The sequence below is a fragment of the Antedon bifida genome, chromosome 6 (assembly GCF_963402885.1).
Source record: "Antedon bifida chromosome 6, ecAntBifi1.1, whole genome shotgun sequence".
Lineage (NCBI taxonomy): Eukaryota > Metazoa > Echinodermata > Crinoidea > Comatulida > Antedonidae > Antedon > Antedon bifida.
In genome coordinates, this window is record NC_136231.1 from 18,486,412 (window position 1) to 18,506,234 (window position 19,823).

Below are 19,823 nucleotides of genomic sequence, written 5' to 3' on the forward strand. Positions count from 1 at the left end.
CAATAATGTGTTCAAGACTGTGTTATAAGGTGTGTTTGAACTTGTAGCCAAAGAGTGTGTACAAGTAAAACTTGTTGCAAAAACGTTGCGTCTAATCAAAACATAATAAAATAGGCCTATTTAATATTATCTTGTGGTGATTGGCATTTTACAACATTAAATATTCGGCCTATTTGTAAAGTTAATGTTTATGTGTAGATGGTAACACGTAAACTTTCCACGACATACCACAGATTTGACACTAAACTGGTTTATTTTACCGCACTTAATTTTCATGTACTAACTTTTGTCCAATCAAATGCGATTAATCTTTAGAGTGTTCAATTAACACCGCATTTGATTCACGTCGTTGACATACAGTCAAGTAACATTCAAATCTTAAACTATCTAGTATTATGTAAATATGTCCAGTCAATTAAATATTACAAAATACGTTAATATTGAATATTAAAAAATGTATCGTAATCCTTACAAACTGTTTTATAGACAATAATTAGGCCTATGCGTATACATGTTTATTGAGCGCCGTATTCCAAAATAAAAAATTGCGTTGTAAATAAGAAAGTGAACAAACAAGCGAAATAGAATGTAAAGTATTTCAGTTGTTTCAATGTTTTATACAATATTTATTACAGTATTTGTTTGTTTAGGAATATACAAGATTTTCTGTATACGATTATTTATGCCTATATGGTACCGTAGTGAGCTTAGTCCGTAATAGCGAAGTGTATCACTCAACCAGCTCGACAAGTTTAATAAATTTTAATTCTTGTATTTCAACCTAAATTTCTTATAATTGAGATAATATTCTCCTTACATAAATCCTAAAACAAGAAACAATAGGCTATTAATTGTAATTATTGTTGATCATAGACTAATATTATTTGTGCAGTAGTTCGACTTTAACTTAATAATATTGCAGTTTGTAACATCTCCTTACAAAACCGTTCCAACAAGTTTCCCTGTTTCGCTTCAAATTAGAAAGTTTACAAGTATCATTTATCACGGTCGTAATTAGGGTTGTTTTAGTTTTTAAAATGTTGGTGTAAGTACTTGTAATACACCGAAACTAATATAATTTGCCCTTAGGCTATCGCGCTCGAAACTGTTTCACTATCGGGCGGCATCGTATTTTCCACATAACCAAGAATAAATGAGAGCCTAGATGCACACAAGGATGTACAATAACCAAGAATAAAAGGTAGCCTAGATGCTCACAAGAATATATAATAACTAAGAATATAAGGGAGCCTAGATGCTCACATAACTTAATTTAAGGAGGAAAATAAAATACGTTATGTTGATGTATTAATTAATGTCACTTTAAGAAATCAAACCCGGCTCATCAAACATTTTATCTAAAATTACTAACATTCATTTTTGTATATAGGGTTTCTGTTTCTGGGTTCATTTCATAATGTATTGATATTATGGGTGAAAAAATTACATATTGTTTTTATAAACAATAATTTGTATGTTAATGAGTAAAAGTATAGTTTTCTTGGGCTCATACTTGTTCGCCCTCGTAAATTATGTACTTTTGTTAACGCTACGAATAAATATTATGTATAAATTATTTAAATTTATACCTCACGCAACTACTAATATCATTTTAGTATAATTAGAATAATAATAATTTAATAATATATTAATGATTAATAATACAACGGGGTGATAAATACAAAATAAAAGTAATACACAAAATGTTGATTAGTTACTTTAAACTAATATTGAAAATAATATTAAGTAAATAAACAAATATTGTAACTATGATATCAGAGCCTAATTCTAACTGCACAAAACCAAGTTGTATTCTAATAAGTAAACATGTGGTCACTCCTTTTCACGAAACGTTCCACCGATTTTTTCCCGTTTTGCTGTTTTAATAAATGATTACTATTATTAAAGTTAGGCCTACGGCAATCACTAAAGTTAGGTCTACTGCAATTACTAAAGAGACCTATACTGCAACCACTAAAGTTAGGCCTACTGCAATCACTAAAGTTAGGCCTACGGCAATCACTAAAGTTAGGCTTACGACAATCACTAAAGTTAAGCCTACTGCGATCAATAAAGTTATGCCTACGGCAATCAAAGTTAGGCCTACTGCAATCACTAAAGTTATAGTACAACTTTTCTAAGCGACAAATTACAATATTATTTAAATATCCAATGGCCATTAGAACCGTACTCAAGTCCCCAAAAGTCTTATTCCAAATTAATAAATAATTATTAATTTTAATTGTCTTTCGTTATTGTTTATCACTTTATTTAACAAATGTAAAATTCAATTTCACTTTTATTATAATTGACTATTTAAGGTACGGTATACATATTTACTAATGTATTTTTTTAACAACTAAAATATTAATGAATGTGCTTTATAGCGATATAGGCCTACTCTTTTTTGTTGTTGATAGGGCCGCCCTGTATTTCTTCGTTCTTTTTAGTGATAGGCCTATATGACAATAATATCATTATTAAACAATTCTACTCTGAATATTGTTTTGTTTCATCATGTTTAAATGATACATAATAGTATTGATGATGATAAAAGTATTATTTTACATCATATCATATTTGTAATATTTTTATCCCACATCCTATTATAATTATTGTTTATCATCGTTAGACACGTGATCGTCGTTTTTATATTATAACCATATGTCATTTCACATGATGAGTTTACATATTATGTATAGCCCTATCACATGTTAGAATGACACTGAATGCATAGTACCGTACAAAAATCGCCTGAAATACGTTGTTGCAATCAATGAACGATAGTGAAAGATTTTTATTTGGAAAAAATTGAATTCGACAGGCTGCCTCCCGTTTTAACAACAGCTTAACGGATGATTGTTCCTTGGGGCTGACAATACGGCCATTTTTATACGAGTAAAGTTAATTAAGATAATAAAACACACTTATATCCTCAATACGATTATAATGAAGGATTCATTTATCTAGAATGACATTGCTAATATATAAAGACGTCTAGATAGGGATACTCCACAGGTAGCGTGTATAGGCCTGTCGTTACTGTTTTGAGATCCCTCACCCACAAAAACGAATCGAATTGCAAAGAGGGTTTCTTTAATTTTATTTGATTGGTATTCCCTATCCACGTCACAAAGGCAGAGACTGATTCCAATATTTAAACATTATTTATTATCGCTTTTTAATTACTTAAACTGAAGTAAGACCACCTTTAGTCACAATGGTTTTTCAAGTGAAAAAAAGAAAAGAAAACAACAATAAAAAACAGGGAAGATTGAAAACCGTTTATAGTTTGCAAACAATGTTATATAGAACAAGTTATAGTAAGCATATTGTGTAAGTCGCGTCACTAGTTGTAGTATATAACCCTATATAATATTGTGTAATTATATATAGTCATCATTTAGGACGGATCCCTTAATTCGTCAACAAAAATGTCTGTGAATGACAAGCAACTATTATTTGACGAACTCTTGAACTTCTAGACTCTTTCCCGAATAGGAAACTCTTCAAATAAATATAACATTATATCATATCTGAATTGCATAAAGGATTTAAAAAAAGACGTGGTAATCGACAATTATATAAAAAATGAATTAGGCCTATAGATAGAACTGATTACATGGTCATTTGGAAATATAGGTCTAATCTAAATAATATTATTTTCTGCTATAGGCCTACATAGTTGTAACAACGTTTCATTTTTTTGGTATTTTCCAATTTAAACATCATTTTGTCACGTTGAAAAAAGAAAAAAGAGCCTAGTTTTAACGATATCATAAGTGCGCATATTCATTTTAACTATTAATTTTGCAATACATTATTTAAAAAATCGTATTACGTAATAATATAAAGACTTATTCCTAACATATAGGCCTATCTTTATAATTATTTCTAATGCGTATTTCATTTTGTTAAAAGTAAATATTCATGTGTGGGAATAATTTATATGTACAGTAGTTGGATAATATTAATACACAATAACGAAATTAATTTCGTATTATAAATTAAAACCATTTGGAAGGTGAAATTATGATAAGACGTTAATAATTAATCAGTTTTATAATAATGGAAATGATTGACATGTCGGAGGAAAGATATTATAATGTTAATAATTTCGTACGATAAATCCAGCTTAGTTTTACAGATATAAACATTTTGATACAGGATATTAATTACTAAATCTATGACGTCAGGTCATGTTACGTGACACGGTGATGATGTGACCAATAGGAAGCGTCTATACCTCCAAGACTATAAACTATTACAACTCCACTGTTTTTAAAGTATAAGGAACTAAAAGTATTGATTCATTATCTCTCTGTTCATAGGATCGTCTAACTATAGCTTGATATGCCAGTACGCATGATACCTCCACCAATGCCATCGAACGGCAGTTCTGTACAGATGAATGGGGCTAGGCCTAGGGAGCGCAAGAGGCTCCGAGCTTGGCTCCAAGAGATGGTCGATAGTGGCCATATCAATGGCTTGGAATGGATCAATAGAGATAGTCAAATCATTAAGATTCCATGGAAACACGCCGCGCGACATGGTTACAGTCGTGAGAGAGATGCGTGCCTATTCAAGGAATGGGCCATCCATACAGGTAAGACCAAATTTTGTAATGGGTCTTTGATTGGTCAGAACTTAACATATATGTTAATAAGCTACCGTCACCGCGTTACATCAACAGGTGGTTACGTACCATAAGGTAGGCCATTGCCGTATACGAGTGATATGGTTATAGAATGATGTTTAATATTTACATACACAGTATCATACATTTTACATATTAAATTTCTTAATCTTATATTTATTAGTTTCTTAAACAAAATTACAATGCTCATTTAATTACACCATTTACCTTATCTACTAAATTATCAAAAGTTAAAGAGTCATCATTGATGTAATAGAGACTGGTGATGCTATAATTAATCGAAATCAATCGAAAAAATCGGTCTCGACTTTGATTGAGCTACAGTATTATAACTTTATATCATTGTCGAACGTCAACTGCTTTATTTTACTTGCGATCAAAGTTACTTAATATAATGATTGTATATAATAAGTGTTTATGGTTTGTGTAATTAGTTTTGTATATAGAATCATATATATTTCGTCACATTTTTACACAATTAATTCAGTAGTACAGTTATTGCTATTCTAGTAAACAATTGTCAATAATTAATGAGTATAATTATTATGTATTAGTAAATAAAATAGTCAGATCCAAGGGACGAACCAACTCAACTTCGGCCAAAACAATAGAGGAGAACAGTTAAAATTAACTTTAAGATAACTTCATTTTACAATGCTTAATCGCATTTATATATCTCAAAATCCACTTTACAACTCTGATTCTCTAATTTGAGCTGAGCTTTTGTAAGAACGAGTTGAACAAAAATCTGTATTGAAGGATTTAAGTTGGAAGTTATATCACGGTCTTACTATCATACCCCCACCGTGTATGCGGAACTGTCAACGGTAAACAGTTATAGGAAGGACCTATTAAATTACCAGTAAAACACGATTACTGTACACGCTGTCGACTTTGGTTATACGTCCAAATGGTAAAAGCGTCACCATTTGCTAAATTGTCGTCATCCGACACATGTTAGATCTTACTGAAACGCGTTATCTATTGAGTAATCACGGATGAGAAGGATTCGGTCGAACATGCCACTGTAAATGCCCCCTGTATACAGAATATTAATATGTGTGAAATGTAGCCTGTATAATTTAATTTATTAATGAATTATGGCTGCGACAAGAGCGTCAGGGGATATAGATGACATGGGATCATCCCAAGAGACTCGATTAATTTCCCTAGCGGGGTCAAAATAGGAGCCTTTTCGTTAGTTGTCCCAGCCGATATCTCTACTGAGCGCTTAACAACTTGTTGTCAAACGACAGGCAAGGTAAAAAAATTAAAATTATACAAAACGCCATCTTTGTCACTCTTTATCTTAAAAGAAAGAGTGTGACGTAGTCCTGTCGAAAGCATCCGTCTTAGAAAAAAAATAAATTGACTAGGCATGAATCTGAAGTCCCTAGTAAGCTATCCTCAACTTAATCTCCTAATTCATGGGATAAAGCCAAAAACATCAAAGGCACTATCAATAATTCGCAGGCGTTCTCGTATTTGGCACACACGTAATAGGTGAAACCGTTGCGCGCGCATTATTTTTCCGGCAGTCAATGATGAAGAACCTGCATTTCTGGGTTACGTAGGTGACAATACCCAGTGCGAAAATTGTGAATTCCTGTAAAAATTAATGCAAGTTCCATTGCAACCAATTGAAATGGAATTCTACATTGTCTTGGGACGACAGGAATGTCAAAAGTTGAGATAAGAACGACAATTAAAAGGTTCAAAAACGTATATTCCATGCTAATACTCATTTAATATTTTGCTTATGTTATTATTTTCACTACCGTTATGAATGTGATATTACGAGTGTTCTTCACGTCCCACCTGAGAGGTAGATGTCAAACGTTCCCGCTAACTACATAAAACAGACAAGCAGTGCGTGTACATGTTCAGTCATGACTTCCTCTCGTGGTGGATTTGTCAACTTTACCGAAATATTATGAGACTGTCGGGGGACAGATTGTTAGGCGGTGGTCTATCAGGTATTATCGGGGAGGAAACTCTTCCTGTTAAAAAGGGAGAAAATGAGCATCAACCTGGCAATCTAATTGACTTGATATTCCCTAGAATCTCGTACTCGATGATAACCCGCGAGGAAAATAATTTCCTAGGAAAATGTTTTTCTATAATTGATTTCATTAATAATGTATGCTTATTTTCACTAAAATTATAAAACAAGTTGACGTTTTGAGACTAAATTAAAATAAGTCCTTAGGTTGTGTAAGCGAAGTAAAAACGTGTATGGGTTTTCCCTGGAGTCGGAATTAAATATGTCATCTACTTCTAAATGTATTAGCAATATGGCAATATGATGTTTCCATGTACAATTAACACAAAGCTAATAAATACAGTATGAATGAAAGTTTAAAATGCTTAATTTTATATAAATACATCATAATACAAAAAAATCTGCTTAAGGATAAAATCTATAGGTTAAGAATATAGAAAAAGGCTCGCAATTATCACCCATCTACCTAAACAGAAACAGGATAAACGCCCACGAAAATGTATCCAGTTTTCTATTGTGCCGTCAAATTTGTTAATCATCTATAAAAACTCTAAATAAAACGATATAATAGGACTAACGTTTTTACCAAGATTTCCTGATTTAAACATACATCAGGTGCTACGTAATAGAAATCTTTAAAATGATACCGGTATCAGAGATGTAGATCAACCCACGCAATCCTGAACTCTCAGTCACCGTTTCGATAGACACTTCCGTGTCTTCTGCAATATAGAATCTGTTGATCGACACGTCTGCGATTCCCGAAGGAAGCTTTGTTTTCTTGTAAACAATCTTCCAGGTATTAAGGTCTATATGGGGACTTTTTTTAAAGGTACAAATAGGAATGGAAAACGCAAGTCATGGAAGTGTATTGCATGTAAAACACTTTATTCCAATTTCCAAATGGATCACGAGTCAGTGGTACAATTATTCAAAAAAAAATGCAAATGTTTAAACATCTTAATAAAGTAAACACATGGTATAGATTTAAAATAAATCGCGTAAGGCGTAAATCTTGCATTCTGCGCGACATTTGTAGGTGACTATAAAGGAACATACGCAGTTGACCCGCGCGTACAATTAATGTTAAAGCTCCACAATGTTTTTGCGCATGTCCCTATCAGACGTAAATCTTGCATTTGGACTGCGCGCATTTGTTGCTGATACCATAAAGGGACATACAGTTGACGCGCGCGTACAATTAATGTTGAAACTCATCGACGTTTGTGAGCATGTGCCTATTCAGCGTGTCTATGAAAAACAAAATCTATTTTCTACTTTTTTATATAAAGGTTATCGATGCCATATTATAAATAACAAATATAGTAAATACATTTTTTTCTCTAGTGATAAACTTTAAATAGACTAATGATAAATAAGAATAGAACACGGAGCAAGATCACATGCGACCGGTAGTATGATATTGCTTATTTTGTATTACCAGAGTCACGTTAATAACAATACCGCACATGGTTTTGTTTTTGTTTGATAACATAATGATTGGCAATCACATGAATTATTGATACATACTGTAGCACAAAGTGCGTTTACGGCAAAAACGTGACGCGTCACTTTTGGACGACATACCATCATAACGCACAATTGCGTTTATTAAATGCAAAGTTATCTCTGCTGCACCCGGCACAAGCACGTCTAAATTACAGTACTCTAGTAGGAACTTACGCCTTCTGTGGCACAAAACAAGCAACACGCGCACTTCTGACAGATGTCGAGTGAAAGTGAGAAAATGTGTCTACAAAGGACAGATTTTCACATGTTGCGAACTGGAACGATCAAAGATTGTCGGCGGGGATAGGCAAAGTAAATGAAATGTTCGTAATGAGATTCGAATAATTAGCTTGATTGACTGTTTATCATAAACGCTTAATGAGCACGTTAAAGGGGGATGCGCCGGACTTGTTGCGATAACACGAGGATGGGAAACCGCAGAAATTTAATCAAGAATATATTTTGACAAATGTCAAAGAATTTATCTGTAGATCACGCTTATCATGAGGCAATTTGAACATAGTTAATTTACGTTAATCAGATACTAATGATAACAACGGTACGATTCCCTATGCAACATTTTGAATTAAACACGCCGAATACGAATGTGTATGCAATAGCGACTTAATATCATTTATAGAATAAATTAATTCGCTTATTGGCGAATGCCTTGTTTCCCGTAATAGAATGTAACTGTAAATAGAATAAAAATTGGCAAGGGATGATTATAGTGTGTTATCATTTTAGTATTCATCAAACCCTGTCAACAAAACGATATTTCTCTGTTACGCTTCAAATGCGAGTTTCTTTATTTCACATGCATATTTCAGTTATTTAACTATAACGGGGTTTCCCTGTGTAATGCATGAATGAACCAGTAATTCGGCACGAAGAAGTAAAACGAAAGAATTTCTTTTTGTATGGAGAAAAATAAGCAGGATTATTATAATAGGCAATGCGATATCCTTAATATATTATTTGATAAATTGTCAAAATGCGTAGGAGTTGGGTTTACACTGTGACGAATACCCAAAATATGCGGTCTTAGTTTATTTTGCAATCAAGCGTCTGACCAATCAGAACGCTTAGAGGATTATATAGTAAACGTTGAAGTTAATTTACAACTGCCGGGTAGTACCGGGTTTTCCCATACCTTTGAAAATATTAATTTCATAGGAATGTAATTTCGTTATATCCACGTTGAGGTGATTTGCAGCGGTGTATTGCCTAACAGCTGTTTTTGAATAAACAAGATGAAGAAGTCACGAGGCGTTTATCGAGAGGAGTGATATAAAGGGGAAAACGTTTATCTTACAATGATGTTTCGAAAGAGTCGACCCGTGGTAGGCCCCTCAACCTGTATGTATGACACATTAATACTAGTTTTGTAGTCGTTGGCTTATTTCTGTAGGCATGCCGTCTTATGCAATGAGCACATAGTGAATTTTAAGGTTATTCAGTGTCCTCTTTTCAGCGTCCCTCTTCGTTCACAAAATACACTTTAAACCGAAACAAGGTAGCCTACCCTCAATGGGGCTATGTGGGTACAATTAAGATTAAAATCTTATTACCAAAAATAGGCATTTCTAATACTATAGTATACGATGTATTAACTGATAAAAAACGATGGGGAATCCACATATAGTGTTTCGATTTAGCAAGGACGTCGTGCGGGGGAAGGGGGTTGTGGCCTCCTTAATATACGCCGAAGAAACAATCTAACTTGTAAGAAGAAGATAAATGTGTTGTTTAAACGTATCAACTGTTAATTAATTGACTTGTATTAGCATTGGGGATTGTTGGATAAAATCGAAGTAGCATTAGTTCATGGCATCCATTCATTATCTGATTACGTTTCTTGACGAATTGTAATTGCTGGCATGTCAAGTGCAGCTAATCACGGGAAGTCAGGCTCCCAAATGTATTCATTTAGGCCAAACTTGCCGATATCGTTTCCATTTAATCTTACAGGCGATTGAGATAGTGGGTATCCCGTAAGCCATCCAGGCCGTGCTGCTATATGAACCGCAGGATTTGTTTTTACGTGGGCGTTATAAGCACGTGTTATAGAGACATGTGATGTTGGTATTCGGCAAATAAACAAACATATTGTTCAACCTTGTTATTGTATTTGCGCAATACTATATAGCCAACCGGTATTTCTACTTATGTATTAATATTTACCGTACGAACCCTGGATTGTAAAATAAATATCCGTGATCACAGACAAAACGGATAATAAAAAACATCAAATTATGTATTACTTTAGGATCGTGCGGATCTTGTACATGTGAACGAAACTAAATTTACCTTGAGTGATATTCGAAAGTGAACTTCATTGGAACTTGTGATCATATTTTTCGAGGTACTAGATTATCGAGAATTTCGTCCAATTTCGCAGATTTACTGGGACTTTTCAAAATTGTCAATTTCTCACGGTGCGGCGATATATTTTGTTATACACGTAACTTAACGAGCGTTGTTACTTTTTACCGCGATTCCCCCTATCCATAATAGGTATATGCAAAACTATTTGTTCATACCGTTACTTGTCTAAATATCAATTAAATATTTGGATGTTAGTTTGTCATTGTATGCGAAGATATATAAGTATACAATGCAAACTAACGGGCATGGGAACCTTAGAGATTCATTAGCGTGTCCCTTTCTTGGGAGATTAAAATATAAATATAGGAGGTCCCAAATTAGGAGTTCACTTTAATTATATATAGATAACTACGCGTCAATTGTATTTTCCTCACTTTAATAAAAAAAAAACAAACAACAAAGGTATTTCAAATTTTAAATCAAATACAATTACAATCATTTACGTTTATTTCACGTCCTTTTTTTTAATTTTCAGGCAAATATAACCCAGAAACCGATAGAGCAAGACCTAAAACATGGAAGGCTAACTTTAGATGTGCCATCAACTCTTTACCCGACATTGTCGAGATCAAAGACCTCGGGACAAAACGAGGAAACAACGCCTTTAAAGTGTACAAGATCAACCCAAAACGTCCAAAGGCAAGGCCTAAATCGAAAATCGGTACGTTTCTTCATCCGATAACCGTTTAATCGAATATTGATTCAATGTAACTTTGAAAACTTTCATTTGTAGAAATTGATAATTATTATTCAATTCACATCGTATGAACTTATGTTCTATATATTACAGTTAACATTTAATGGATTAGCATAATATAATTATTTCACTTTCCTTTCCTTTAAAATATCCTGGTTTTTGATTAGGCATCCGATAAAGAATCAATTTCACATGTTTGTTTTGAAATAGCTTTGTTTTTACCAATACACTTCAACAAACAACTTATAGTAGATCCTATTAAGATTGGTTATACTTCGTGGCAGCACTGATGTGCATATTCAATCGTTGTTTACTTTCTTACCCACTGAATTTTAATCTAAGTAGATTGAATATTAATTTAATGTGTTTGTGATTCAGAGCATGGAAGTAAACAAATTTCTCCATTTTCAGAGTGTCGATTTTTATGTGTCGCTTTCTGGAAAATCAACCTTTAAATTAAAAACTAAAAAATGATTTCTTCAACCCTATTTGCTAATTTTCAAACAAAATAAACCTTAGATCGTTATAAAAATATTACTTATTATTAATTTTACAGGTACAGAGCCCATGACCACCGGACAAGCTACTAGTCTTCCAAAACCAAAAAAGCAAAGAAAACCACAAACATCATTTATACCAAAAAACATTACACCACCTATCACAAAGACACCAATGCCATGGGGAGGTACATCATTTGACAATATAAGTAAGTTAACATCGCATTTGAAATTGTTGTGAATGGTGCTAGAAGAAGGTGAAATGAGGGAATTGGGTGGTTGAATGATGTTAGTTAGGGGATGAGGGGGAATTGGGTGGTTGAATAATGTTAGTTAGGGGATAAGGGGGATTTGGGTGGTTGAATGATGTTAGTTAGTGGATGAGGGGGAGTTGGGTGGTTGAATGATGTTAGTTAGGGGATGAGGTGGGTTTAATGCTTAATGGTATAATGCTGCTAGGAGAAGGGGTTAATGTTCCAGTGGAGGGGTGAAATGGTGCAAGGGGAGAGCTTCTTGCTTGCTCACAACTGAGTCTTTGTGTAGGAGTTCATTTGAAAGGGTAAATAATTAGTATACACCATTATATTATACTTTTAATAATGAATTATCATTTTTTTTTCCAGAAGGTTGGCAGTCATCCGGTAGGCCGCTGTTACTAACGCCACCTGACCATCAACCGACAACAACAGTATACACACACGATGCACACCCATACTCGCCACACATCGCACCCCAACACTACACACAATACACAGATAACAGTTGGTCACCGCCTCATATAAAACCTGAACAAATCTCTTCAAGACCACAAGAACCTTATAATATACACACGTGGCAAGAGACTGATCCTGGTGAGTTTTTTAATAAATAATAATTTTGTTATGGAAATTTATAAATAATATAAGTACAACCACAATAGGTGATACATCTAGTACTTATCACCTAGTGTATAATATATTCGGAAAATAAGAAAGGTATAAACAAATAGTTATTTACCAGGGTGGGGGAAGGAGAAATAGAGAAGTGGAAATAGAGAAGTGGGGAAGGGGAAATAGAGAAGTGGGGAAGGGGAAATAGAGAAGTGGGGAAGGGGAAATAGAGGGATGGGGAAGGGAAATAGTGGGGGTGGAGAAATATGGGGGGTGGAGAAATATGGGGGTGGGGGGTGGTGGTTGAAGGGATAAATAATATGGAATAAGTGAACAACTTATAGCAACTGATCTTCAACATAACGGGAAAACACTTAAACTGAATTGATGAACTATGAGCTGGCTTCTTTACTATTCATGATAGACGTGTGTAAAAAAAGATATTTATATCTATTTATATCTTTGTAATCTTTAAGAGACATACATAATAATATAATTATTGTTTTTATGGGGTTGTTTCAAGCTACTTTCCAGCATTGTCTAATCATCCACTTTGTTGATCTAAAGGAAATAGGCCAATAAGCAAGTGCTCATTTCACAATATCAACTTCCTAAAAATAAGTCCTTAAAAAATATTTCCCATGGAAAGCTATGTTTTCAGAAGAACATTAACAATGAATCGTGATTGTCATTGAGAGGCAAACAAACTTGTGTTAAGAACACATGCTTGGTGTTCATATTAGGTAACACTTAAAATCGCCCCAATATACAGTAATTAATGTCTGTCAGAAGGATGAAATAGCACTACTCTATTAACAAAAACAAGAATTGTGCCTTTATTGTAATTAAGAATTACAAGAAAACAATGTGGGGATTCAAAATAAAATTATAAAAATCCTTTAAAAAAAACATGGAAACTGTGTACTTTGTTATTTAAAAGTATCTTAAACAAAAATTAATTCAGTTTCTTGCACATGTTTTCCCAGGGACTCTTTTAGAAACCCAACAAAGTTTCCACTTAGTGTTTGTTTCCTGTATTTGGGTATTGGCCCGTAGTATTACTGGCAAACATATGTCCCCTTAATAGAGGTTCCTAACAATAGGGGTATCCAACAGGAGGGTTTCTACTATATGTTTCTACAACACATGGTTACTACAGTGGAACCCCTCCTTTTAAAATGAGATGCTTTTTCATGAAACAAACATTACAATCCCTATTAAGGGACACTTTGATGGGTCCCAAGGATGTCCCCTTAATAGGGGTTCTACTCTATGCAATGACAAAAAATGAATACTACTAGATCATCTACATGGGAATTTATCCTGGGAATCATTGTAGTAATAGACAGCAGCTGGGAGCGAAAAAATAATAATTATTATCTTTAATTTTCAATCGAAAGCATGTAGACAATACATAGATGTTTATATTATTAACAGCGCGCTATAACAGCTGTCTAGTACAACAGACTATACAGTTAAATAAACATAAATATTTATACTATTATCAACCATAGAAACCGGTTAAAGATTAATCAAACTAAATTTACTTCAACTATTTTGTAAAACTTCGATCAAAAAGTTCAATTACGATAAAAACTCAATGCTCAACTCAATAGATAAAATATAATAAGATTGAATAAAATTATCTTTTTAGTATAACTGTATTGAATTTGGGAATGAATCACAAATTTGGATTCCATTCACCTTGCCCACCCATGTGAAGAAAGGAAAGCATTAGTTTCGCACACTTTGCAACAATAGCAGAAATTTCTACTTGAAGAATTAGATAGGAAACGTCAACACACAATACTCAGTGTGAATCTGTTTTAAATGGACAACACCTGGGCCTGTGGTTTTGTTGATTTAGTAAATTATATTGTGAAATACAATATAATATAATTTGAAACACCTGTATATTAAAGTTCATAATACGAATTACAATTATGAGAAATATAAAGTGTTTAAGTACACAAAGAAGACATCAGTTCACACAAGGCCAGCCATCCAAATCATCGTATTGTCTAATGGTTGGACATTGGCAATGGACTAGGTCCATTTTACACTAGGGGAAACTTACATTTGCTTTGGTGTTACACTATAGTTAATAGAGCTCATAATTATGTACACATTTTTTTTTTCTTCGTGATATTTGCATTATATAAATGTAAAGTATAGTAATAAGGAAATGAAAACAACAATACTTTATATACATATATCATCATTCACTCAAGAAAAGATAATTAATTTGATGTCAACATATTTTTAATTTTCCAAAGCAATTAAACAACACCAATAACAACGTCAGTCACTGCCAAAAAGGAAATAAAGTTGTTTCTACAAATGTCTTGGAGTAACAATAACAATAGAGGCTAATACACAACAACCTAAATTAATAATAATTCAATAATTTGTATAAAAAAATACCTAGTAACAATATAAATTGCTTGAAATGTAACCATATCCAACAAAACCTTCAATATGTACTTTTAAAAAGAGATTAAATATGAACAAGCAACCTAACAAAATAAGTATTTATTGATTTTGAAGAAAAAGAGAAATCAAATGACAGGCAATCCAATTTCAATGTCAATTAACAATAGGTATTAATTACATAATGGTAACAGAGTATTGAGTTTAAGAAATTGATAGTTAAAGCGTATGTTCAGTGGACCTATAACAACACACATACAACAAACAATACACACCAGATCTCTAGAAGATGAAAAAGTTATTCTTCTCAGGCCAATTAAAATCAAGCTGGTCAATAACTAATATTGCTACATTGGTTTCGATTAGTGTTTATTTAATTTGTCAAAAAGGGATTTAAAAAGTCAATAATCATAATTTCATAATACATGTATTTAACAAGAAAGCATAATTGTAACATAATATACATTTGTGATATAATTATTAGACAGATCTAAAATTATTATTTTATGAATGATGAATTTCTGACATAAAATTGAATGAGTACAGTAGAACCCACTTTGAAAGTGAAACAAGGGGAACCATATGTTTTAACAATTGGCAAATCTTTATTCAGTTAAAAGTGTCCATTTAATGGAGTTCTACTTTATTTTCTTATTTCCCAAAATGTACTATAATTAATGTATCATATTGAGGTTGGGATGATTATTTTTTCACTTATTTTTACTTACTTTGTTTTGACTTATAAATATTGTTGCACAGTTTCTCTATGTTCAAATTCATTTTCAAAGTACAAGAATATTTTAGATGGACAATGTTTTTAAATATTTTAATTTTTCTATATTACTGATTTGCCGATAAATTAAGATTCTTAATTGACCCACTTACAAATTAATATATTTCCCAGAAGGTCAATTATTTAATTAGAAATTCATTTATTTTTTCAGATCAAAGTGATTGTAGTAGTAACCTAACAGATGAGGGAATTATAGAGGTAAGTCATAACAACAGGTATTTTCATGTCTGAAACCACCACAATATTAGATTAAACCAATTTCCAAAATAATTAAAACATATAAACTAAATACAGAATAACCCATATTAAATTTGCAAAATACAAAACATTGGCAACAATGCTATTGTCTCTTTCTCAGTAGCGTGTAGTATAAATCTATCCAATTTATTTGCACATAATTGTTCATATATACATAAGCAAAACATTTCCAGAAATTGTTTAATAATTCTTAAATAAATTAAAATCTTTTAATAACATATTGTCCTTTGTTTTTTTCAGATGACTCTTGATATGCAAGAGAGCAGTCCAATATCCAGCCCAACGCTGTATAACGATCAAACCGACTGGGTTCCTAGGACATGTGGGGACAAACAATACCACAGTAATGAACTAACAGTAACAAGAGGTAACTATTGACACATTAAAGGTTTAATGAAATTAGAGGGTGCTTTATAAACGTGTTATCAACTTCTCTAATCTATAAAAGTGACAAATTTTATACAGATATTGATATTTGTTTAATTAATTAATGTATACCATTTGAAAAATATAATAAAACAGATTTTCTGTTGAACATGCCAATTGGTTTGTTTGTTCTAAATCGATATATTCATACTACTATTATTAGGTAATTAAAATACACTTGATTCTGAATTCCAAACAAATTTGTCTTAATTTCTTGTTTTATTTTCTTAGGCATGACTTCTCCACTAAAGGTACTCTCAGCGTTTCCAACCAGTACTAGCCCACCTCCCTACCCTATCAAGCACGAGGGAGACTCACGCTTTTTTATGGGAAGTATGACAGTTCCCTCAGTAGCACCTGCTCCACCACCGCCTTATAGGCCTGCGAGTAAGTCCACATTTTTAAACAACATTTATGTATAAAACCATACAAAAATATGTCATACTTGTATGTAAAATAACGTAATTATTGTGATAATACAACACCTATATAACAGTTTCAGATTTCACAACTAGTTTCGTTATTGAACCAATATAAATACCGCATCTAAATATAATACAACATTATTTGTTATCTGCTAGCTAATGTTTAAAAAACAAATCTGAATTATATTTAAAGTACAAATAAGCAATTTGACCTTTTTACATCTGACGATTTTAGGCAAAGAAATGAGAACAAAATGTTAATAAATGTAATAATAATGAAGATGCTTAGTTTATATTTACTGAAGTTCAATATATCAGAATGATATTGTAACTAAACGCAGCCAACTGATTGGCTAACTAATTGTAGTTGAAGATTGAGATCTATCTTATCAAGTGTAGACAGCCTTGAATGACTCTAGAAAATATATAAATATAGCATTAATTCCAATTTAATATCGTTTAATACAATAGTGTGTAGGAAGATAGTTTGTTTCGTCAAAATCCAATGTAATTTTTAACTAAATTTCTTACTGTACTTTTTGTATTTACAGATACGTACACCTATATGTGAGAAGTTGAAAAAGATTTTTTCCTATGCAGTTGAAATTGAGGACTTTTGATGACACCTTAGATGCAGTCAGAAGCTGGCGACATCTGGTGTTTGCTAGTCTCCAGATATTATTGTCAAGAACAAAAAAACCAGAGACCAAACAGCACTAAACTTGATTATCTTAACTTAGAGAAAACATTGAAGAATTATTATAAAATTGTCATGCTAGTAATATAGTGAACTTTTAAATTCTTTTAATTGTAATTCTCTTAGTGGATACAAAAAAGTTGGTGTAATAGTAACTAAGTTTTTACAATATGTGTTTTTGATACAAAGGTTTTATAGTTTATGGAATGGATCTATTGTAGCCAATTTGGCTGTTTTTAATTACACAATTATGTAATAATATTTGCCTTATAAGGTTAATACGTAAGTGGTTGAAACTTTTACAAACTTTGTGTGTGAGATATTTAAATATGGTTAGATTAAATTTCTCATGTGTATAAATATCTAACTATAAATTGGCACTAGCCAAAGTTACTTTATGCAAATTTACTATTTAGTGCAAGATACTTTTTCTTAGATCTAAAAATGTGTTGTGAGAAATTTATTTTTGTTTCTCTAAACCACTTTCTACACATACAGAATATTAATGTTGTATGCTTAGTGCCTTTTAAAGATATGTTGGTAATGTGGTCAATCTTTATCCTAGGCCCTAAGAGTATCCTGTACCAGCAGGAGTGAAGGGCACCTCCAAGCTATACTTGCCCCTAAAAGCTGAACTTTAATCACCCTTTAACTAGCTTATATGTTTGCATACGTCTGTGAAGATTTCCTTGTTAAGAAAATCTAACAGTATTTATACATTCCTAACTACAAATTGCTGCTAAACTGAGAACCAACCAAATATCAACATCCCACTACAATTATTTGAAGTCCGTGTTAAACCAAAACAACAAAACAGATATAACTAAATAAAAAACTTGCTAACAATCGGATTAGATTATCACACCACATTTCTCTTATAAGGAAAAGAATACAAATAAAATGAATACAATTAGTAAATTTGAAATCTTGTCTTCCAAAAGTAATGATTAAACTGGTGAAGTTTTCTATATGTAAGATTTGCTGAACATATGTGCTAACATTTTCCTGTGTTAAATATCTTTCTGCTTAGACTTTGTAAATACTACACCATTTTCAATAGATAGTTATTTATTTAATTATTAAATAAATATAATTGCTTGTTTAGTGATCTTGCAATAATTGCATCTGTAATATTAATAATCATTGTCACATAATATAATATCTACGGAATCCTAGTATTATAAATGACTGAAGGAATGCTTTTTTACATTTTTTCTTAGGAAGGGTTAGGTTTTGACACCACATAATGACGATAAAATGGTGCAAATTAACAATTTTTAATAATTTCGTGCCAAGTAGCAAAGGTAGTTATTTATTTAATTATTAAATAAAAATTGTTTAGTGATCTTAGAATAATTGGAAAACATTGGTTTTCTTTTTTCCATCTTGAAACAACTTAAAATTGAGAAAAATAAAGCAATATTTTACTTTAAATATTTGCAATTTCATTTGTACAATTTTAAAAATTAGATGACATGCAACGTTTCTGAATATGGATGGAAAACATAATACCGGCGGTTTCACTTTCAAGTGACAAAATGATATGGAGAGAAAAGATTTCTAAAATCAAAATACAAATCTTTCTATGATTGTCATTGTATAAGAGTGTCTAAGACAATATCTACCTTTTGTAAATCATGTATCTTTGGTATAACTTCCACTTTAACTGGACTTCAAATAACTATTACTGTAATAGCTGTGTTATAAGGTGCGGATTTGTATAGTTTGTATTTTTCTAGAAAAATGGAATATTTTGCAATGCATTTCAGGCAATATTTTTTAATTGCCAGAATAAACAGAAATTGGAAAGATTTAAGAATTTAATAATAAAAAAAAGTCAAGTGACCCGACATAAAAAAATTACACAGAATGGAAACTGATATGTTTGTATGACCCAGGCTGGTTCTTGGGATAGACAGTGTGTCTTGAGTTGCTCGACATCCTTTGCTGAATAAAGATAAGAAATAAAGTAAAACATGTGTGGAATATTTTATTATGTGCATAAAAAAGTTATACTGTACCTTTTACCTTAGGCCTAATGTGTGTTATGATGATGATAGGCTTAATTGGTGCCTAATTAGGTGACAAAAAAATCGTCTATTGGCAAGGAATAACCAATCATTAAACTTGTAAGGGATGGGATATTTGTGAAGAGAGTGGAAGAGTAAAGCTCTG

At 32.1% G+C, this 19,823-nt stretch overlaps 1 protein-coding gene across 2 annotated transcripts in view; it reads left to right on the plus strand.

Moving 5' to 3' along the window:
* LOC144844457 (uncharacterized) overlaps positions 1-19,623 on the plus strand; it is a 29,083-nt gene extending 9,460 nt beyond the window's left edge. For both annotated transcript variants that reach the window (XM_078701389.1, XM_078701390.1), the window contains exons 2-9: positions 4,332-4,606; positions 11,032-11,217; positions 11,810-11,959; positions 12,374-12,601; positions 15,994-16,040; positions 16,341-16,467; positions 16,758-16,913; positions 17,503-19,623. In XM_078701389.1, coding sequence (XP_078557515.1) covers positions 4,354-4,606; positions 11,032-11,217; positions 11,810-11,959; positions 12,374-12,601; positions 15,994-16,040; positions 16,341-16,467; positions 16,758-16,913; positions 17,503-17,522 — 1,167 coding nt within the window. In that variant the 5' untranslated portion in view covers positions 4,332-4,353 and the 3' untranslated portion in view covers positions 17,523-19,623. The remainder of the gene's footprint in view (positions 1-4,331; positions 4,607-11,031; positions 11,218-11,809; positions 11,960-12,373; positions 12,602-15,993; positions 16,041-16,340; positions 16,468-16,757; positions 16,914-17,502) is intronic.
* The last annotated feature ends 200 nt before the right edge of the window (positions 19,624-19,823 follow it).